This window comes from Cucumis sativus, chromosome 4 (assembly GCF_000004075.3).
Source record: "Cucumis sativus cultivar 9930 chromosome 4, Cucumber_9930_V3, whole genome shotgun sequence".
Taxonomy (NCBI): domain Eukaryota; kingdom Viridiplantae; phylum Streptophyta; class Magnoliopsida; order Cucurbitales; family Cucurbitaceae; genus Cucumis; species Cucumis sativus.
Window position 1 is genome coordinate 1686283 of NC_026658.2, and position 19571 is coordinate 1705853.

The following is a 19571-nucleotide window of genomic DNA, read 5'->3' on the forward strand; positions in this document are numbered from 1 at the left end:
GTTAATATTTTCTAATTACATATTGAGAATACTTTAATGTATATGGTTGAGAAGATACTATATTGCTCGATATTTAGGTCTAATTACTTGAAGATAATTATTTGATTTTTGAAAAATTAGTCGATATAATTGTATTTCGTTGTTTACATTTTAGAAATATTGTTAATTTTTTAAAAGAATGTATATGGTTTTTAAAAACTAGTTTTTGTTTGATTTGGAAATTTGACTAAAAAAATCAAATGATTATTTAAAGAAGAGAAAGATGGTAATTTAAACAAATTTGCACAAATTTCAAAAAATAAATATTTGTCTTAGTATTATATTCATTTGATGTGAGAGTTAATGAAGATTTAAATTGGAAAACTTTGTGGTTAGACTTTGAGTAAAAGATGGAATTTAATTTCTTTGACTTGGTAAAGGGTGGATAATTTTTAGGTTTAATTTGATTGATTGATTGAGTGGTTAATATTTTTGTTTAGTAAAATTTTTTTCATCATGTTTTAATTATCTCATTATTTATATATAAAGTTATCCAACTATAGCAAAATATTAAAATTTATATAGATAGACAACTACAAATATTTTTGTTAATTTTTTTTATATAATTTCTGTCACATTGTCATAATTGATTAATTAATATTGCAATTTATAAATTATTTTGCATCTTTTATTAATTGTATATGTTTTTTTGAATCAATGCACATAACTAAAATTTTGGGGAAAAAAAATTAATAATAGCATTTCAAAACTTACTAATTCAATTTTTTTAAAAAAAGTAATGTTGATGTTAATATATATATATATTTCTCTATATGTTGATAAATTTCATACATTGCCTTGATTTGACATAAGCTATGTATTTGGTTAGGTTACACCATAAATATTTTTTTTTCCTTCTTAATTTTAATTAGTTCGACTTATAAATTATAGATGCTTGCATAGGTTATTTAATGTCATATAGCATAAGAGGTCCACAAAGTACGAGACACCATCTTAGAGATTTTAGTTTCAAAATAATTTATTAGAAAATTTAATGTTAATTGACTAAGTTTATAATCTAGATTAATTTGATTAGATTTATATATATATAATTTCAACAAATGATAGAAAAAAAAAAGTAACGAACCAAATATTTACATTAGCAAGATAATATACAATTTTATTTTTACACAACATAAGTTGTTAAACATATGAAGAAATTTGTTGTTGCACGCACTTCACCTTGTGTCTCATGCAAAGTATGGTATCTCACTTACTAATTATCTCTCCAATGAAACAGAACATCAAATAGTCAAGTGAGCCGAATATGTTTTTTATATCCTAACGAGACTCTCTCTAATATATATAGAAGTGGGGAGGCAACCAAACGATCACAAAACGTGAGAGACCACCAACAGTCGCAAAGTTAATGACCAGTTAATTTAGAAAATAAAAATAATTATATAAATTGCCTATCTCTTCCCTAAAAAAACTTAAATGCTCTAACAACCCAAACTTATGAATGAGTATATTAGGAGACTTCTATACTACTAAGAAACGCAACTTCTGAATAAATAAAATAATAATAAATATTTTTTTTCAAATTTTTCAATCAACAAAATCTATTAAAAAATAATTTGAGTTTTAAAATAGTATTAAATATTTTACATAAGAAGCTTTTAATTAAAGAAAAGAGAGAAAAATAAAAAGAAGAAGAAGAAGAATTTATGTTGTTGACTTTAATATTGCCTGCACGACAAAATCGAATCAGTATAGTTTACGATAATTATTTTTTGACTTCTTTTATATATATATATATATTTATAGTTCATTTATTAAAATATAAATGTAATTTTTGACTTTATATCAATTGTGTTATATTTGCTTTCAAAATTTTTGTATTCATAATCTATAAATTTAAAAGATAATATATTAATTCTATCTCTCCATTTATTTATACTAATTAAAAAATACGTGCAATGCACGTGAATTGATTATATTTTAAATAGCAACTTAAAACATATTATACCGGTTATATTTAACATTTCTATCTTAAATCTTTATTTATATATATATATATATATCATTTCAACGTGGATAAGAACATCAATCTTTATATATATATGTGTACATAACTAAAAAATCCAAACGTTACTTTTAATATCTCAATTGAAAAGTTACCACCACGAGCAAATGACAAAATGAGAATTTATAAAGAATGTAAGTATTTAGGCTTCATTTCTTGTAAGAATTCAATACATAATAAAAAATGTCAAAGTAGGCAATAATTTAGTAAAAATTGTTCGGAGACTAAAATTATAATTTAACCGTTTTTTTATTGAGAACCATTCAAGTTTAAACTTTAATTTAATTTTGATCGAATTATTATACACTTTTAAAAAAATTAGTAGTTTTTCATATATGACATGTAAGTCTAATAAACTTTATTAATAATACAAAAAAGTGCATATAGTAAAGGGAAAAAAAATCTAGGCTAATTGATTCACCTAACATTGAATTTTCTCTTTGGAAAAAAAGGCATTTTAAAGTTAAAAAGTAAATATATTTTCAACTGCCATGGAATTATTCATTTGTCAATCATGGTGAACGTAGAATGAAAAAGAGAACATTAAAAATAAGTTAGAATCTATAGATTAGTCACCATTTAAATGGTTACAATTTGATATCTCATTGATTTTTAAGAGATCGAAAAAAACAATGATAGAATACAATTTTGGTTTTTGAAATTTGGAGCTCGTGTCTATTTGATAATTTGAGGTTTCATAAGAGACGATATGTAAAGATTTGGAAAATAGAGTTTTTAGCTAAAAATGTTATTGTTTTTTTACTATTTTTTTTTAAACATAGTTTTCACTTTTCTTAAATCAAACATTTTAAATTCTTAACAAAATTTCTCAAACAAAAACAAGTTTTTGAAAACTACCTTACAAAACTTAACTTGGTTTGCTAAAACACTCCTAATAAGTAAGTAGCAAAACGAAGAAGTTTGTTTGATAAAAGTGATGTGTTTAAGAGTGGTAAAAGTTGTTATCAAACGGAATGGAGATCTTAAACGAATCAAAATCTCCTCCCATCTTCATATTTCTCTCATTTTCATCCTTATATATTATCATTCACATCACCATCATGTCACCCTTGTTCTCGTAGTTGTTAATGAGATTGGTCCCTTCTCTAAAGGATTTCCTCCGTAGTTTTATGATTTAATTTATAGTTCATATATACACACATGATAGATGAATCAAAAATTTTATTTTGAGATTGATAATACAAATACTACGTCAATTGAACTATGCTGATTTTTTGTGGTTTAAGAAGAGTAAAGGAAATCAAAGAACCATGAAGAAGAAACCTAATCTAAAAAATACATAAGTGAAAATCAATTTTAATTTTAAAAAAAAATATAAAGAATCTTGAACAACATAATTTAAATATAATTTAAATGATCTTAATTATTAATTAGGGATGAATTAAAAACAATAAGACAAATTTAATATTTATACATGACAAAAGCATATTTACGAGCTATAATAAAGTTATAGAAAGTGTCAACCTTCTATTATTGTCTATCAATATCACTTATAAAAATAGTGTTTATGGATGTTTATCAGTAATATAACTAATTTTTTTGTAAATATTTTATTAAATTTATCATTTTCATCGTATTGGAACAAATTCTAAATTTGAAAATGGAGAAAGTAAGATATCATTTTCAAGAAAAAGAAAAATTTTTTTGGTGGAAATAAAATAAAAGAGAAAGATATTTTGTAAGGGAAAAAAGTGACAATAAAAACAAAAGAGAAAGGAAGGAAAGAAGAAGAGTCCACAATTCTTTATAGGATGCCATTATCTTCTTAATTCAACCGTTAAGCACAGGGAAACACGTTTGATGTTTATGTTGATTTCTTCTCCTCTTCCCCACACCCACTATAAAGTTAAAGTTGGTTCAACAATAAAGAAATTTGGCACCCATTTCCCATTTCTACTCACAAATTTCCCTCACCCCATTTTCCCCTTTTCTCTCTCTTCTTCTTCTTCTTCTTCCTACAACCCAAAGAACACAAATAAATCTCTAAAAAGTTGAACCCAAAAGTAGAATTCCAACGAGCAAACAACCCATTTTTCAGTTCTTTAGAAAAAAACCAGAGTTTATTGAGAGAAGAAAGAGAAAGGGGTTGCTCTAGTGAGAGATTTCTTTCAGCAATTCAGCATGTAGCTCAGGAAGAACCTTGCAAGTAGAGAGAGAGGGAGAGAGAGGGAGGGAGGGAGAGAGAGGGTGGAAGGGAGAAAACCCTTGTCTCTGATTTTTCTTTTTTCCCTTTTGGTTGTTGTGTACAGCTTTTTGGAGGGTACTGTTTTTTTTTTTTTCTCTGTTGTTTTTGGTTGAACTTTTTTGGGTTTTTAGTGGTTTGTGTTCTTCGATCAACTGTTGTGGGTTTTATCCGAATTTTTTTTCGGGTCTTTTTGAGCAGGAATTTGCAGAGGACTTTCGGCAACTGGGTCAGTTCTGGTGGTAATTGTAACTTCTTGTTGTTCTTCTTCTTCTCCCTCTGTTTTTAGCTTTCCCTTTTAGGTCTTTTACTGCTTTTGCTGCTATTTTCTGCTGTTGTTCATGTTTAACAAGTTCAGATTACTCTCTTCTCCTGTTTTCTCTCTCTTGGAAATTGGGGTTTGGTTAATTTTGTATGTGTTCTGCGTTGGATGTGGACTTGATGCTGCTAATTCTTGTAAATTATGGTTTTGTCTTGTTTTGCTTTGAATTACTGTAAGATGGTTTCTGCTTTTGGTAGCAAATTTGGTGTTTATGTTTCTTGCTTTTACTTGTGTTTGTTGTTATCTGAATAAAGGATGTAAGTTGCCCCTGCTTTTTCAGGGTCAGAGGGTTGTCTCCTCAGAAAGAGGTTGTTGTGACCTAGCTCAGGGTGAGAACGGTTGTCCTCTTTAGTGTCAAGACCATCCTCTGAACGACGAAGGTACGAGATGGATTAGAGAGGCTAGGGAATGGATAAATTCCTTGGCCCTGTCGTTTCGAACCATTTTTGGGGTTTTGTAGGGATTTGTGTCTGTACTTTCTAGGTTGGTGATCAACTTGATAGATTTATGCATTATGGTTTGTTTTGCTACTAATCACTGATAAAAAATTTGTTCTTTGTAGAAGTTTGGTGTGTAATTTGTATGCTTTTTCTTGTATTCGTTGTTATTTGATCGATGTTTGTCGAGCAATAAGATAGAAGAGTTATTCTATAACGTAAAGATGGCTGCACTGAAGCTGAAGATTCCATTTTCCTTCTCTTTCAGGGAAATAAATTAATGCAAGGAAGATGGGAAAGAAAGGCAGTTGGTTTTCAGTTATAAAGAGATTTTTCACTTGTCAGTCAGGAGAGGCAAGTTGTTTCTTGACTTCTTATTTTGCGAGTATGTTTGTATGGATGTAACTATCAATGATGAATTGAGAATTAACATTGTTGTATATTTAATTTCTTTTGTTTGCTCAACTGTTTTTTTTCTCAGTATTGATTTTGATCATATATGCATGAAAATAGATGGACAATTCAACATTTTTTACTGTGAACATTGTGGTTTGATAATTTAGCAGGTTCATGAGAATGACAGCAGAAATGAAAGGAAAGGAGATGGGAAAGGAGAGTCCACTTCTTTCATTCCTATCTTTAGAAAGCCGAGCAGTGTCGAGAAAATCTTTAGTGATTTTGAGAGGGAGCAGCAAATAGTAGCTTTCCGGCCTCCAGCTCCTGAACGGCCATCTACACCACCCTATATACCTCCTCAACCAGCTCCCCCTCGTGCTCCTTCTCCTCCTCGAGCTGCTCCTGCCAAAGAACCATCTCCCAAGGCGTCTCCTCCTAGAGCTGCTTCTGCCAAAGAACCATCTCCCAAGGTTCCTCCTCCTAGAGCTGCTCCTGCCAAAGAACCATCTCCCAAGGTTCCTCCTCCTAGAGCTGCTCCTGCCAAAGAACCATCTCCCAAGGTTCCTCCTCCTAGAGCTGCTCCTGCCAAAGAACCATCTCCCAAGGTTCCTCCTCCTAGAGTTGCTTCTCCTCCTCAAGCTTGCTCATCATCAACAGTTGTCGATCATCACAAGGAAGTCAAGAACATTCCAACCATTGCCGATCCTCAAGAGGAAGGGGCCCACATTCCAACGGCTGTGAATCATTGCAACGAAGTCAGCTACATTCCAAAACCAACCCCGACGAACCATCATTCTTCCGCTACTAAGATCCAAGCAATCTACAGAGGTTATGTGGTAAGCTTTGTTTTTCCTTTGTATGTTGATCAGCTTAAGCTATAAAAAAAAATTGAAACCATTAATCACAAAATCAAGGAACTGCATCTGATCACCAACATTTGCAATTAACTGATATAATTTCTCAGGCGAGGAGAAGTTTCAAAGCGTTGAAGGGTCAGGTACGGCTTCTAGGTGTTATACGAGGGAATAATGTGAGACGCCAGACATTGAATGCTAAGAAACAGATGCAACTTTTGGTTCGGGTGCAATCAGTTATACAATCACGACGAATTGAAATGCTGGAAAACCAGAGGCAACTCCAGGATCATCCCAATGATAAAGAAGCTCACAGTACCTTTGATGCAGTACGTGTTCTAGTTCCTTACAAAATTTCTTGTATTTGGTATGAATGAATACACTAGAGCTTATTTAGTTATGTTTCATTTTTTCATTTTTAAAATTATAAAATGGTGAAAGTTATAATCCATAATTCATTTTTGACATTTCTCAAAGGTTAAAAAGAAAGAGATTTAACTTCTCAGAAAACAAGAAAGATTTTAACATGGAACGCTCAACGCCATTCTATATCTTCTGTTTGTTTTATCAACTTTTAGTTTTCTTTTACTTGAGGAAACATTATCGAGGGTGTCATTTTAATGGTACCGTGTTCGGAAAGAGTTTTCTGAATCGTTTTGTCTATCTCTGGTCTTGTAATATGCTTATGCTTGTGAACATCTGCTTAGTCCGAGGGAGGTAACCATGAAGATTGGGATGAAAGCTCAATAACAAAGGAGGAAAAAGATGCCCGGTTGCAGAGAAAGGTAGAAGCGGCCATTAAACGAGAACGTGCAAGGGCATATGCATACTCTCAATCCCACCAGGTAATTGCCCTTCGAGAGTCGATTGGAGAAATTGTGTTTCATATGTTGCATTTTCAATGGTGATTCTTGCTCAAAACTTGCAGAGAACCACTCCAAGATTGGGACAAGATTCTCAAATGGATACGTGCTCCATGGGAGTTCCAAGGTGGTTGAAATGGTTAGAAGGTCAGTTACCTACTGAAGGTTCTCCAAAGCATCCTCTACCGAAACCTTTAACACCCCAGCCGGAGCAGAAGTCAAGCCCACGGTCTCCTTCAAGCAACATTAGACGACACAATTTCGGCTTAGATGTTAGGGATACTCCCACACCAAAGTCCACGAAATCAACAGCATTCTCAAATGCAAAGCCTGCTCGGTCACCACTCCGATTGAGAACCCCTCAAACAGCAAGGTCAACCATCTCCAATGATTCGAGATCACGAGGCAGCCGAGCATTATCTCCTTTTGACATGAGGTTAAAGGATGACGACAGCCTTGTTAGCTGCCCTCCATATATGGCACCACACTATATGACTCCTACAATTTCAGCCAACGCAAAAGTTCGAGCACGTAGTAACCCGAGGGAGAGGTTTCCAGGTACGCCAAGGAGCGAAGCATCTAGCAGAAGACAATCATTTCCTCCAACGCAAAGTGTTGGATCGTATAGAAACAGAGGTTTAATGTCGTCCCCGAAGGATCATGCAACATTAGACGACAACCAATCTTTGCGATCGGTCGGGAACTTCAGCTTTGCTTCACTACCAACTGGAGTTAGAAGGAAACCATTTAACAGATTTGTGTGATTTAGTTAACCCTTCTTCTTGTTCCTGTGTTTCTAATGATAGAATTTGAGTGTATTTAATGTTATATGGTTTTGTGTTGCAAAAATACTGATTTGTAATAAGAAACTCAAGGTTTGGAATTGGGTTTTGGCTTGTTGGCTTTGGGTTTGGGCTTCTTTTAATGTTATACTTTGACTACTTCACAATTTTTTTCTTCTATTATTATGGATAATTGAATGTTGTTTCTAAAAAGCTTGGATCAACTCAGCCTTTATTTAAAACTAACCAATAGTAAGACACTAAATTAAAAAATGTTGATGTATAAGTTACTAAATTGAGGTTTCTAAATAGGAACTAAAATGAAGTATTTAGCCACAAAAATATTATTCAAATATAAGGTTTTGATTAATTTTGTTTAAAAGTACTTGAGGCTTAAAATTCAAGCATTATGTTTATAATTTCTACCAAAATATTAAATAAACTATTTTCAAACAACTAATTTTCTTTTTAAAATTAAAAATGAACGAAAGAAGAAAAAATTACTCACTTTTTTCAACGTTCTTCAAGAAAAACGTCTTGATTTTTTGGTTCTTTTGTTTCTGTTTTTTACACAAATGTCCAAGGAATTTACTGAATGTTAACAAAGTAAAGGAAAAGAAAAATAGGCTTTTTTTTCTTTTTGTTTATCTCGTTATTTTACTATATTTAAAAATATATGTGGATCTTTCCAAATTCATCGTAAAACTTTGAAATAATATTTAAGTTTCCGATGGTTTGGTCTATACATTTTTTAAGTTGGCTTAAATAATTTCTTATAAACAACTAAACAATTTCATAACTAATTTAATGTATTCATTTTATTTTTTTTTTCATATTTTTGAGAAATTTTATTTTTATTTTCTCGTTTTAATATATTTTTCACAATTTTCTGTTAAACATTTTAGGGTTTCGATCAAACTTAATTTTGAAAGAATACCCCTTCCTTCCCTTCCCTCCTCGTTGCAAGCTTCTCCCTCTTCATCAATGGCGTCCGACCAGAACCACGGTGGCCATGTTCAACCTTGTTTTGATCGACAACTCTGTTCTTGGGAAATCGAACCTCCTCTTGCCATTCTGTCGGAATGAGATTGATGTTAACTACAAGGCCTCAATCGGCGTCGAATTTCAGATTCAAGTGCTGAAAATCAATGGAAAAGAGGTTAAGTCTCTCATGTGAGACTTTTGTTTCTTCATCTTGTGTCTTTTAATCTTAAATTTATTCCTCGGTTCGTTTGTTCGATGCCATTTGAGAATTTCTCTTTCCTGATGTTTCGTCCAGATTTCGAAGTAGGGGATTCTTGGATGATGGGTTTTGGTGGAGGAATCCCCAAACGAACAAAATGCCTTTTAATAATCCCTAAACCCGAAGATTGGTTGGGTTTTCTTTTTTTCAAGTTCCATCTTTTTCATTTAGGTGAAGCAGGGAATCGATGAACTGAGATGATTTTTTTTATTTAGATATGGGTTTATGTTATGAAGTTTTTCCTCTCTTTGGTTGCAGTATAAAGGAGATATGAAAAGGATGAACAGATTTCGCTTGCGAAATGTTCACTTTATAATTGTTCCAAGCTTGAGGAAATGAAGTAACTCTTCTCTTTTCTGGCTTTCACCAATTACTCTAAAAGTTATGACATTTCTACTCCTAAAAGTTGTTCCAAATTTGTCTCGAAGAATCTTAACTAGAGACTTAACTACTCCTTCTCAAACCCATATTGGGAAAAAAATTATCTTGTTTGATGGGAAAGATGCCTACATAAACCGTCTTTGTGATTCCAAGCTATTCAAAGAAGCTATAGACATTCTCTGTGGCCAAAGTCGTTTAAGAGAGGCGGTTCAATTGCTTTATCGCATCGAGAAACCCTATGCTTCAATATACTTGACTTTATTAAAATTTTGTCTTAAACAACGAGCTCTTAAGGAGGGTAAACAAGTCCATGCACACATCAAAACCTCCGGGTCCATTGGATTATACATTTCAAATCGTTTGCTTGATATGTATGCTAAATGTGGGAGCTTGGTGGATGCCGAGAAAGTCTTTGATGAAATGGTTCATAGGGATTTGTGTTCTTGGAATATCATGATTTCTGGGTATGTCAAAGGAGGGAATTTTGAGAAAGCAAGAAATTTGTTCGACAAAATGCCTAATAGAGATAACTTTTCTTGGACAGCAATTATATCTGGTTGTGTTCAACATAACCGTCCTGAAGAGGCGTTGGAGTTGTATAGATTGATGCAAAAGCATGACTACTCGAAATCCAACAAGTGTACTATATCTAGTGCACTTGCTGCTTCAGCAGCTATTCCAAGTTTACACATGGGAAAGAAGATACATGGTCATATAATGAGAATGGGGTTGGATTCAGATGAGGTTGTTTGGTGCTCACTATTGGATATGTATGGGAAATGCGGAAGTATAGAGGAAGCTAGATACATTTTTGACAAGATGGAGGAAAGAGATGTCGTTTCATGGACAACGATGATCCATACGTACCTCAAAAATGGGAGGAGAGAAGAGGGATTTGCTTTATTTAGACACTTGATGAATTCAAATATCATGCCAAATGACTTCACATTTGCTGGTGTCTTGAATGCTTGTGCTGATCTTGCAGCAGAGGATTTAGGTAAGCAAATTCACGCCTACATGGTGCGTGTAGGATTCGACTCATTTTCATCTGCAGCAAGCGCTCTAGTTCATATGTATTCAAAGTGTGGTGACATTGAGAATGCCAAGAGTGTATTCGAAATATTGCCCCAACCTGATTTGTTTTCATGGACTTCACTACTTGTTGGTTATGCACAACACGGTCAACACGACAAGGCCCTCCATTTCTTTGAATTGCTACTTAAATCAGGCACTAAGCCTGATGGTATTGCTTTTATCGGAGTTTTGTCTGCTTGTGCTCATGCTGGGTTAGTTGATAAGGGACTTGAGTATTTCCACTCCATCAAGGAAAAGCATGGATTGACTCGTACCATTGATCACTATGCTTGTATAATCGACCTATTGGCTCGTGCTGGTCAGTTTACAGAAGCCGAGAGCATAATTAACGAAATGCCAATTAAGCCAGATAAATATATATGGGCTGCTTTACTTGGTGGTTGTAGAATACACGGAAACCTTGAACTAGCCAAAAGAGCGGCAAAATCATTATTTGAAATAGAGCCTGAGAATCCAGCCACTTATGTTACTCTAGCCAATATTTATGCAAGTGCAGGTATGCGGGCTGAAGAAGCAAATATTAGAGAGACTATGGATAGTAGGGGAATAGTGAAGAAGCCTGGGATGAGTTGGATAGAGATCAGGAGAGAGGTTCACGTGTTCTCCGTCGGAGACAACTCACATCCGAAATCAAAGGAAATACTCGAGTATTTGAGCGAGCTCTCGAAGAGAATGAAAGAAGTTGGTTATGTACCTGATACAAACTTTGTGTTACATGATGTGGAATTGGAACAGAAAGAAGAGAACCTTTCTTACCATAGTGAGAAACTTGCAGTTGCATTTGGAATTATTTCAACCCCTTCAGGTACTCCAATTAAAGTTTTCAAGAATCTTAGAACTTGTGTAGATTGCCATAATGCAATTAAGTTTATTTCTAATATAACAGGGAGAAAAATTATTGTGAGAGATTCAAATAGATTTCATTGTTTTGAAGGTGGTAGTTGTTCATGTAAGGACTATTGGTGATTGTTGTAAATGATTGGTTGGGATTTGTTCAAACCTTTGTCAAGTTGTTTCAATCATATTTACTAACATGAGAATTGAAGTTAGTTTTGACCTCAAGGTCGATACTACCTGCTTTATAACATTGGGTTCTGCTTTAGTGTATTGTATTGTCATTTAGATAAGCTTACAAACAAAGATGCCAAACAATTTTACTTGTAGATTGATACTCTCTAATTTTCAGATCACCTTCATACTTAGTTCTTAGTTTTGTTCCTAATATTTTGGCTCATTTTCATTTTAGTCAAGTTTTTAAGTTTTTTCATACCCATCATGTAAGTTCCTTCAAATTGGTTGACCAGAAGCTTATATAACATGATTATTTTATATAAAGTATGTATTTTAAAGATATATATACACATATTATATTGGTAGACTAAAATATGTGTTAAAGGATGTGGAAAAAAGAAAGAGAGAAAGAAAACACTATTAAAATTTAGAGAAATTGTTAAAAATAGCAAATTTAACAAAACTTTAACAATATATAGCAAAATTTTTAGATTCTATTAATAATAGACATTGATATATACTTTATTAGTGGTACAAAGACAAAATTGATTTATCAATTTCTAATATTTTAATCTATTTTGCTATTTTAAAAAATGCTCAAAATTTAAAAATTACTTTACAAGATCTATTGTACACAAATTTCTATTTTAATGGACGTTGAGTTAGTGGATAATCAAAATTAAAAAGTCATTAAATTTGAACTTTCTTACCTAATGAGTTATTGTATATTTAAAAATATGGAAAATAAGTTGTCGCATGTTAGAGTTTGAATCCAAGAACAAAACTATTACAAACGTAATATTACAAGAACTACATCGTTATAAATCAGATACAATTTCTTTTAGTACTGCTTTAAAGTTTAAATCATTATTTTAACAAAAATTTAAAGAACACAAATCTTTTATCTTTAGAGTCGATAATATAAACATAAGATCGACGACGAAAAGTGACTTTTACATAATAAAATACTACTTAGTGTCACCATAGAAGAAATAAATTTAAAAAGAGTGTTCTAGATTTTATGGGCAAAAGAGAATAATAACATTATCTCAATTCCCACATCCATAGCGCTTTCTGACAATTGGGCATAGGCATAGCTTTTTTCTTCCATATCCTCTACGTCTCTACCCTCTAAATCAACAATATATATATTATATTATAAAATTATATGCTACCTCGAAAATAATGTAACTAAGAGAGTGTAAAATGAGTTATTATAGTCTGCGGTTGTAAAAGTTTGTGAGTTATTAGTTTTTAGTTTGAATTATTATAATCTATATTTGGAGAAGTGAGAAATAGTAAAATTGAAAAATGATGAATAGTGATATATGAGAGATGGGGTGGAGAATAGTGAAAGGAGAGAGTGAGGAATAGAGTTAACTATTCTATTTCTCGTCTCCAAACATTTTGAAATCAGTAAAACAAAAATGAGATTGAGAAGTATCAAATGCACCCACCTCTTTATAGATCACCCTACATTCAATTTGTATCTAAAGTTCTAATATTATACAAATTTCTATACTTTGATTGTTGTTGTTAATGTAAAAGATAATATTGCACTTTTGGAAGAAATATTTGTATTAAAAGATAGAAAAGTTGTTTGTATTATTGTAATTTAACCGCTGTTTCTTACTTCTTCTTCTTCTTTTTCTCTTTTCGTTTAAAGAAATGGATAGTAATAATAATGCATAAGTGATCAACTTTTCTATTAAAAGAAAGTTCAAAGAAAAAGTATATTGAACTAATCCAACAAATCGTTGAAGATTATATCCTTAATCAAAAAGTTGGAAATTTCAGCGTTCAATTTCATTCGTTGTTGAATTAAAAAAATTGATTGAGTGGAGGGACGACTTACAAGAAAAAAAATAAATAAGAGAAAAATGATGTGAGAAGAGTTTTTAGAATTTAGAGTTTAGGCTTTAATAATTGATATCATAAATTTTGCACTCTTTTTAGCGATAGGATAAGTTTTCAACAAAGTTTTTTCGTTTTAATTACGTTTTTTTGTGCGTCACTAAAAACTCAATTTCTTTGTAGTGCTAAAAATGTTCATCTTACTTTGTTGAAAGGTTCAAATTTATCTTAATAGAAATTCTGACTTGGGGTAGAAGTGTGGAATAACTGAGTGGGTAGTCACGCAACTTCCTAAAATAGAGGCAAGTTGTTAATTGGCATCACAGGGTTGAAATACTTGTGCCCAAAGCACAACAATGTGTGCATTTCCAAGACCAAGTTGCAAACATCCAATTGCTTGAGAAAAAGTCGAAATGATGAGTGAAATGATGCTCTAATTTATTCATCTACAACGAGTTTGGATGAATGGTTCAAGAGAATGCATGCATGAAGCAAGCAAACGAAAACCTCAGTTACAAGTCAAGAGAAAACATCCTTGCCTAGGGCTAAAAATGATCTTAAATGTAGTTACAAGGTACGATTATATGGATAGATCTTTCTACGGTTGAAAATATACAAAAACGACAACCACTAAACATCCTAACTAGTCTCACCTAAATACTCACACACCAAGTGCACTAAACTCTAAAAATAGCACACACAAGTTGAAGCAAAGTAGCAATCCACATAGATTGGTTTCTACTTTTAGTTACAAATCTTTTCAATAATCATATATATACAACTCCTCACCTCACAAAAAAAAAGATGATCTTAGTACAAAATTTGCACCAAGTAATGAGCAAGCTGAGTAGGTCCACAACAGCAACAAAAAAGGTTAAAGTGGTAAAGTCTTATTGGGAAAGGTAAGTAATAATGGGAGAATGACAAGTGTGGGATTCCACTATCATACCACAAGAAATAAAATGGGCATTTTTGAAAAAGATTATCTATCCTCTCTCTTCTGCATGGGCAAGAGTAAGAATATATTCCAGAAACCCAATCATGTCCCCCATCCCATACCCTCAACTTCCTCTATAAAGCTCACTTCATTCTCTGTCAATTTTGGTACAGCAACAAGATAAAAAAGAAAGATGTGTTCCCTTTACTAAAAATCTCTTAGTCTCTAACACATTTTACTGCGAAAGAATGGTGGTGCATGAGAATGTAGAGGGTAGTGTTGTAGCCAAGGATGACTTGCCTGCATATAACTAATAATACAAAGAGAGAGATCAGAGAGTTGAGAAAACTGTTGTTGTTTGGTTTTTGTAGGCAGTCTCCTTGGCTAATATCAAACCCTCTAATCTCTCATGTTCCACTGTTTTTTCCTCCATTCCACCGTTATGTTCAGCCTTCTCATGGGGCACATCTGTACCAAATTTTCCAAAGGTATGTATTACCCATCTAATTTGAATCCTTAGTATGAAGGAGCAATATATTTGAGTTATAGATGCATTCCATCATGAACACATTTATAAGTGATGTGATTGTTAATCAATAATAATATTTTGAGTTAAATTTCTTCAAAGCCAGAAACATTTGGGTTGGGTTGGGTTGGTTAGAATGGTTTAGCTATTTATCTAGCTTTCTATTTTGGAATAAATAAAAAGTTAATATGTAAAAAAAAAATATTTAATTATTTCTGTATATTTAATTAAGATAAATATAATCTCAATTTATATATAAATATATTTATAAAAAAAACATTTCCAAAATGCTATAATTATCTTTATCATGATTTTAAAAAAGAATAAAATAAAAATGTATAGATATACTTTTTAAAAATGATAAACATTTTCCGTTGATACAATCAAACCAATCCATTAAATCAACTCAAACAATATGGGTTGGATTGGAAAAATTTTCGATGGATTGCAAAATTTTTAGATATATATATATATTGATATATAGTATGAAGCCAAAAAGTAAAATCATAAAAAAATTATGCACACGAAAGACAATATCATATCAATATTAAAATTACATGGAGATCCATATTCCACCAATTCTTGGTAAAGATGCAATCATAATAATTTTCATCCATCATTGAACTATGAATGAAATGTCATTCAAATAGGCTAATGCATTGAAATATTTGGTTACAGTTTCTCAGATGTGTTTTGATATGCAAGTTTCTTGCAATATTGGTTGTAGTAAGTTGGCGTATAATATAACTATTAAGCACTAGAAAATGATCTTTTACTAACTAAGTTCCTTTAGTATATGATTTTAGTATATGATTGACTAATATGATTATTGGAGTTAGTCGTTTAAAATTATTGATGAAGTTTAAGATCAAAATTAGTCTCTTAAAGTGATATTTGAAGTTGGCTGCTAGAAGTAGTATTCATTGAAGATGGTTGTTAGAGTTTGTACATCGAAGGTCGACAAAATTTGCAATTTGCTGAAATTAAACAACGAACGTGGTGGCCAAAGTTGGTTGGAGGAGGTTGTCATCGAAACATGTTACCATTGATGATTCTTGCCAAAGTTAGTCTTCACTAATGACCAGAAGTAGAGTTATTAGAAAGAAGGGGAAGAAAAATGTGAAATTTTATATATATATAAATGTACAAACTTCAATGATAAAAACAATTAAAGTTAGTAAAAAAAGAGTCATTAAATACTAACTTGTAAAGAAATTTGTACTTCAATGTTTGATTTTGAGCAATGGAGTTTCAATCCAATCCTACATGTATTCTTTACTTTGAAAGAGAGAGAGTAGTTTGTTTGAAGCACAAACAGTAAATCATACGAATGGTTAAAAAGGTAGTGTATATGATCAAAATTCGATCCATGTTGGAACCTAACCTAAAGGTGATTTTGTTTTTCATTTATTCAGAGAGAATCTTCAATTACACGAAGAATCTGGAGGGAGTTGTGGACTAAGTGGATACCCATTTAATTATTTATACATAAATAGCTCTAAAATAAACACTCTAACTCATAAACTCAATGTTGTAATATTCAAGTTAGAAAAACATTATGAAAACTTAACATTTTAATTATATATTTGTGTTTGTTAGAAAAGTTTTATAATGTTTTATTTAAATGAAAATTATACTGCCACTGAAGGGGAAAGGAGCAGGGATAGGAAAATCTAGGTCCCTTCCCCGAAGAAAGCTCTAAATTTTCTATCAATCCATAAGGTCGATGTAACGACACAACTTTCGACTACTAACACAGTGGCATGCATAAACTTAGAAGTAAAATTCTTTACTGCTCGTTACAGTCTTTCCAACCTCTAAAGCCATTGGATATAATAAAATGGCAGTTTGTGACACCTCTCATCCATGAACCTATAATATTTTGGTGCCATGAAAAATTCAACCCCTAGGAGGCTGGCCACCATTCAGTCTACGTTTTGTATTGAACCATAGTCCTTTAATAATCACTAGGCCAACAATGTATCTTAAGTAAAACATGGGGCCTAGAGTAGGGATGAATACGAGGAGAATTGTTTTTCACATTGGTTTGGTTTATAATTGAAAGCTCTACAAATGCACGGTATTTATGGCAATTTTTCTATGAAATTCTTGGGTTGGGCTTGGAATGAGACAGGTAAAAAGTGCTTGAAAGAGGGTAACAAAAGTGAAAGCATTTTTTTTCCAAACTCACAAGTAAAAGGAAGTGCACCTATAGAGTTGAGAGATTGTGACATGAACAATGAACAAAACGATTAGATATAGGATATAGCATAGCACTTAGGCATGTGCACTGTTATTTAAATTACTTTTTTTATAATAAGAGTAATTCACAGGATGACCATAAATGGTCTTACTTACTCTTTACTTTCTAAGCTTCTCCTAGAGGATAGGACAAATAGGCAAAGAACAGAGGGTACAAACAAATTAACTCAATAAGTTTTAACCTCATGTCCTGCCTCTTCTGCTACCCCTCTCATCCGAATTGAAGATGGCTCTCATCCCATTCCTCCACCTGTTGCCGTCCTGATTATCTGAAACAGAGCTGCACAATTCCAACAATGGAACACACGATCAGCCCACCGATACACAACCAAAAACCACTTCACTTCATCAAAATAAACCTCATGAACAACCGTTTAAGATTTTACTAAGAAAAATACAGACACAGCAAGGTCACGCTTATTAAAATATAAAATGTTTTAAATATATATTATTTTATACCAAAAGACAAGGAAAATCAAATAAAATGTGTTGATGCAATTGTATGCTATAGCTTCATCTATTTCACTCTCAAAGCTATCATTATTGTCATCTAGTTGTCGTTCAACAACTGTTGTTCTATGCATGTTTAACATATTTATTGCATCAATAAGTGTCTAAAACCAGTCTAAAAAACTAAAGCATTTATGCTTCTTAGAAATTTTAGATGAAAATCGTTCGTGGGCCATCTGTTGAGCCAGAAAATTATCAATAAAATCCAATCCTAAACAATTTTGGACCCAGTGCTGCACTCCCTTCACTGGATGAATTCTTTCTACCCATCATTAGAAACAAAGGTTACAAATACATTTACACATGTAGCATATATATATATGTACATAAATTCTCGAACTTTGGGTTTGGGTCTTCACGAGAATTTATAAAGAAGGGATAGATATCAGGCTCCTACTAGATAGACTAATGTAATCACAAAACAAAAATCCACAAAATGCCATAATATAAGCATAAGCACACGAAAGAGAAAAGGAAGAAATTAGCATTCCAGAATGTAAAACTCACATGATCCAATGACGACAAAAACGAAGAATCCAAGAAGAATAGGGCCAACAGGGTAATCTTTTCCCTTCTTTGTAGCAGTCTCAGGCACAGCCCCTCTCTTCAAAATGTTCTTCTCAAACCTCTCCACCTTCCGATCCGCAAGACGCCGCGATGTCGTCTACAAAACCCATCAATCAAATCATAAACCGACACAAATCGAAATCAGCAATGATCATATCTCAAATAGAAAAACCCTAGAGAGGAAACAATCAAGGGTAAGGAAAGGAAGAAAAATAATTCAAAAAGGGGAGGGAAAGGAAAGGAAAATACCATTTCTGAGAGGAAGATCCGGGAGGCGCAAATGAATCTTGGATCAGAAAAATGGAGACTAATTCTTCTTCAGATTACCAAGAATTTCTTCAGATTTATCAATGAACAAACTTAACAAATCAGGATTTTTTTCTTTTTCTTTTTCGTGGCTGTTTTCGGAAACAATATATTGTAGTTAAACGTGTAGCGTTTAACACGTAGTTTACGTACGTGGCGGATGTTCATTGGTTATTTAGATGCCACGTTGACTGGGTCTTGTGTCCGCGTCAGAGAATGGCAACTCGGTCAGTCTCTGCCCGCCACGGCTGCAATTGTTAAATAAAATATTTTTAATTAACGAAATTATTTTAAATGGAAAGTTGGTGTTAAATATTAACCCAATAGGAAAATTGTTGCAAAAGTTATTTATAAATATAACGTGTTTACTATTAATAATATTTTATTGTATTGGTAAATATTTGTTTTTATTTTTATATTTAGAGATTATGGTATAAAATATACATTTTATGAATGAATTACTTTTTAGGATAATTGTGTAGTTTGTATATATTCATAAAATGGAAAAGTATATGGAAATGAAAGAAATTCTATATGGGAAAAAATTAAAAAAGATGTGTGCAGAGGAAATTCGAAAAGAAGATAAAGAAAATAACTAGTGAGGAATCAAATCAAAATTTTAGAATTAAATGAAATGGAAAAAATTTCATAAGTTTTAAGATGGAAGGGTTTGGGCATAGATAGAAGGATCATTATTAAAAGACTTTGTTTAGATAGCTTCCAAATGAACTTAATTCAACTTATATACTGAAGATAGAAATTCAATATTCCACCTCACTTTTTTAAGGTAAATAAATCTATAAATTTGGTCATTTTTGCTCTTATCCCCTTTTTAATTATTTTCTAATAAAATATCAAAATATATATCTAGGATGAAAATAGGAGAATTTTTTCATTTCCTTCTTGTTTCTACGATTTTTTGTAAATGAATATTTTGCCCCTCCATTTTTAGGGCAC

The 19571-nt window shown here is 32.2% G+C and overlaps 3 protein-coding genes across 10 annotated transcripts; 2 read left to right on the forward strand and 1 right to left on the reverse strand.

Annotated features, from left to right (window-relative positions):
- The first annotated feature begins 3876 nt into the window (after nucleotides 1-3876).
- On the forward strand, nucleotides 3877-8098 carry LOC101221582 (protein IQ-DOMAIN 14). 8 transcript variants are annotated; one of them, XM_031884065.1, is made up of 8 exons: nucleotides 3877-4510; nucleotides 4871-4970; nucleotides 5296-5381; nucleotides 5591-5983; nucleotides 6029-6259; nucleotides 6388-6606; nucleotides 6985-7122; nucleotides 7206-8098. In XM_031884065.1, the coding sequence occupies exons 3-8, from the start codon at nucleotides 5319-5321 to the stop codon at nucleotides 7902-7904; spliced, it is 1743 nt and encodes a 580-aa protein (XP_031739925.1). In that variant the 5' UTR covers nucleotides 3877-4510; nucleotides 4871-4970; nucleotides 5296-5318; the 3' UTR covers nucleotides 7905-8098. The 8 variants fall into 8 exon arrangements, with proteins under 8 accessions (XP_031739925.1, XP_011653032.2, XP_031739921.1 ...); XM_031884061.1 differs by having other exon boundaries at nucleotides 3878-4346; nucleotides 4470-4510; nucleotides 5591-6259; XM_004152261.3 differs by having other exon boundaries at nucleotides 3878-4510; nucleotides 5591-6259.
- Nucleotides 8099-8807: 709 nt separating this feature from the next.
- On the forward strand, nucleotides 8808-11743 carry LOC101221345 (pentatricopeptide repeat-containing protein At4g37170). The gene is made up of 2 exons (XM_011654733.2): nucleotides 8808-9081; nucleotides 9202-11743. The coding sequence occupies exon 2, from the start codon at nucleotides 9550-9552 to the stop codon at nucleotides 11605-11607; it is 2058 nt and encodes a 685-aa protein (XP_011653035.1). The 5' UTR covers nucleotides 8808-9081; nucleotides 9202-9549; the 3' UTR covers nucleotides 11608-11743.
- A 5420-nt stretch (nucleotides 11744-17163) lies between these two features.
- LOC101219368 (stress-associated endoplasmic reticulum protein 2) lies at nucleotides 17164-18720 on the reverse strand. Its single transcript, XM_004152086.2, has 3 exons — nucleotides 18558-18720; nucleotides 18249-18405; nucleotides 17164-17511 (listed from the first exon to the last, which is right to left on the reverse strand). Exons 1-3 carry the CDS (start codon nucleotides 18558-18560, stop codon nucleotides 17465-17467), a joined length of 207 nt encoding a protein of 68 aa, XP_004152134.1. The 5' UTR covers nucleotides 18561-18720; the 3' UTR covers nucleotides 17164-17464.
- Between the last annotated feature and the right edge of the window lie 851 nt (nucleotides 18721-19571).

Excerpts from the sequence above, each read along its gene's own strand:
- LOC101221582 (XM_011654730.2), top strand. The coding sequence starts at position 5,319 with ATGGGAAAGAAAGGCAGTTGGTTTTCAGTTATAAAGAGATTTTTCACT. Across the intron at positions 6,260-6,387 it reads CAATCTACAGAGGTTATGTG|GCGAGGAGAAGTTTCAAAGC; the intron begins GTAAGCTTTGTT and ends ATAATTTCTCAG. Across the intron at positions 6,607-6,984 it reads CTCACAGTACCTTTGATGCA|TCCGAGGGAGGTAACCATGA; the intron begins GTACGTGTTCTA and ends ACATCTGCTTAG.
- LOC101221345 (XM_011654733.2), top strand. The coding sequence starts at position 9,550 with ATGACATTTCTACTCCTAAAAGTTGTTCCAAATTTGTCTCGAAGAATC.
- LOC101219368 (XM_004152086.2), bottom strand. Across the intron at positions 17,512-18,248 it reads TTTTGTCGTCATTGGATCAT|CTCTGTTTCAGATAATCAGG; the intron begins GTGAGTTTTACA and ends GGAATTGTGCAG.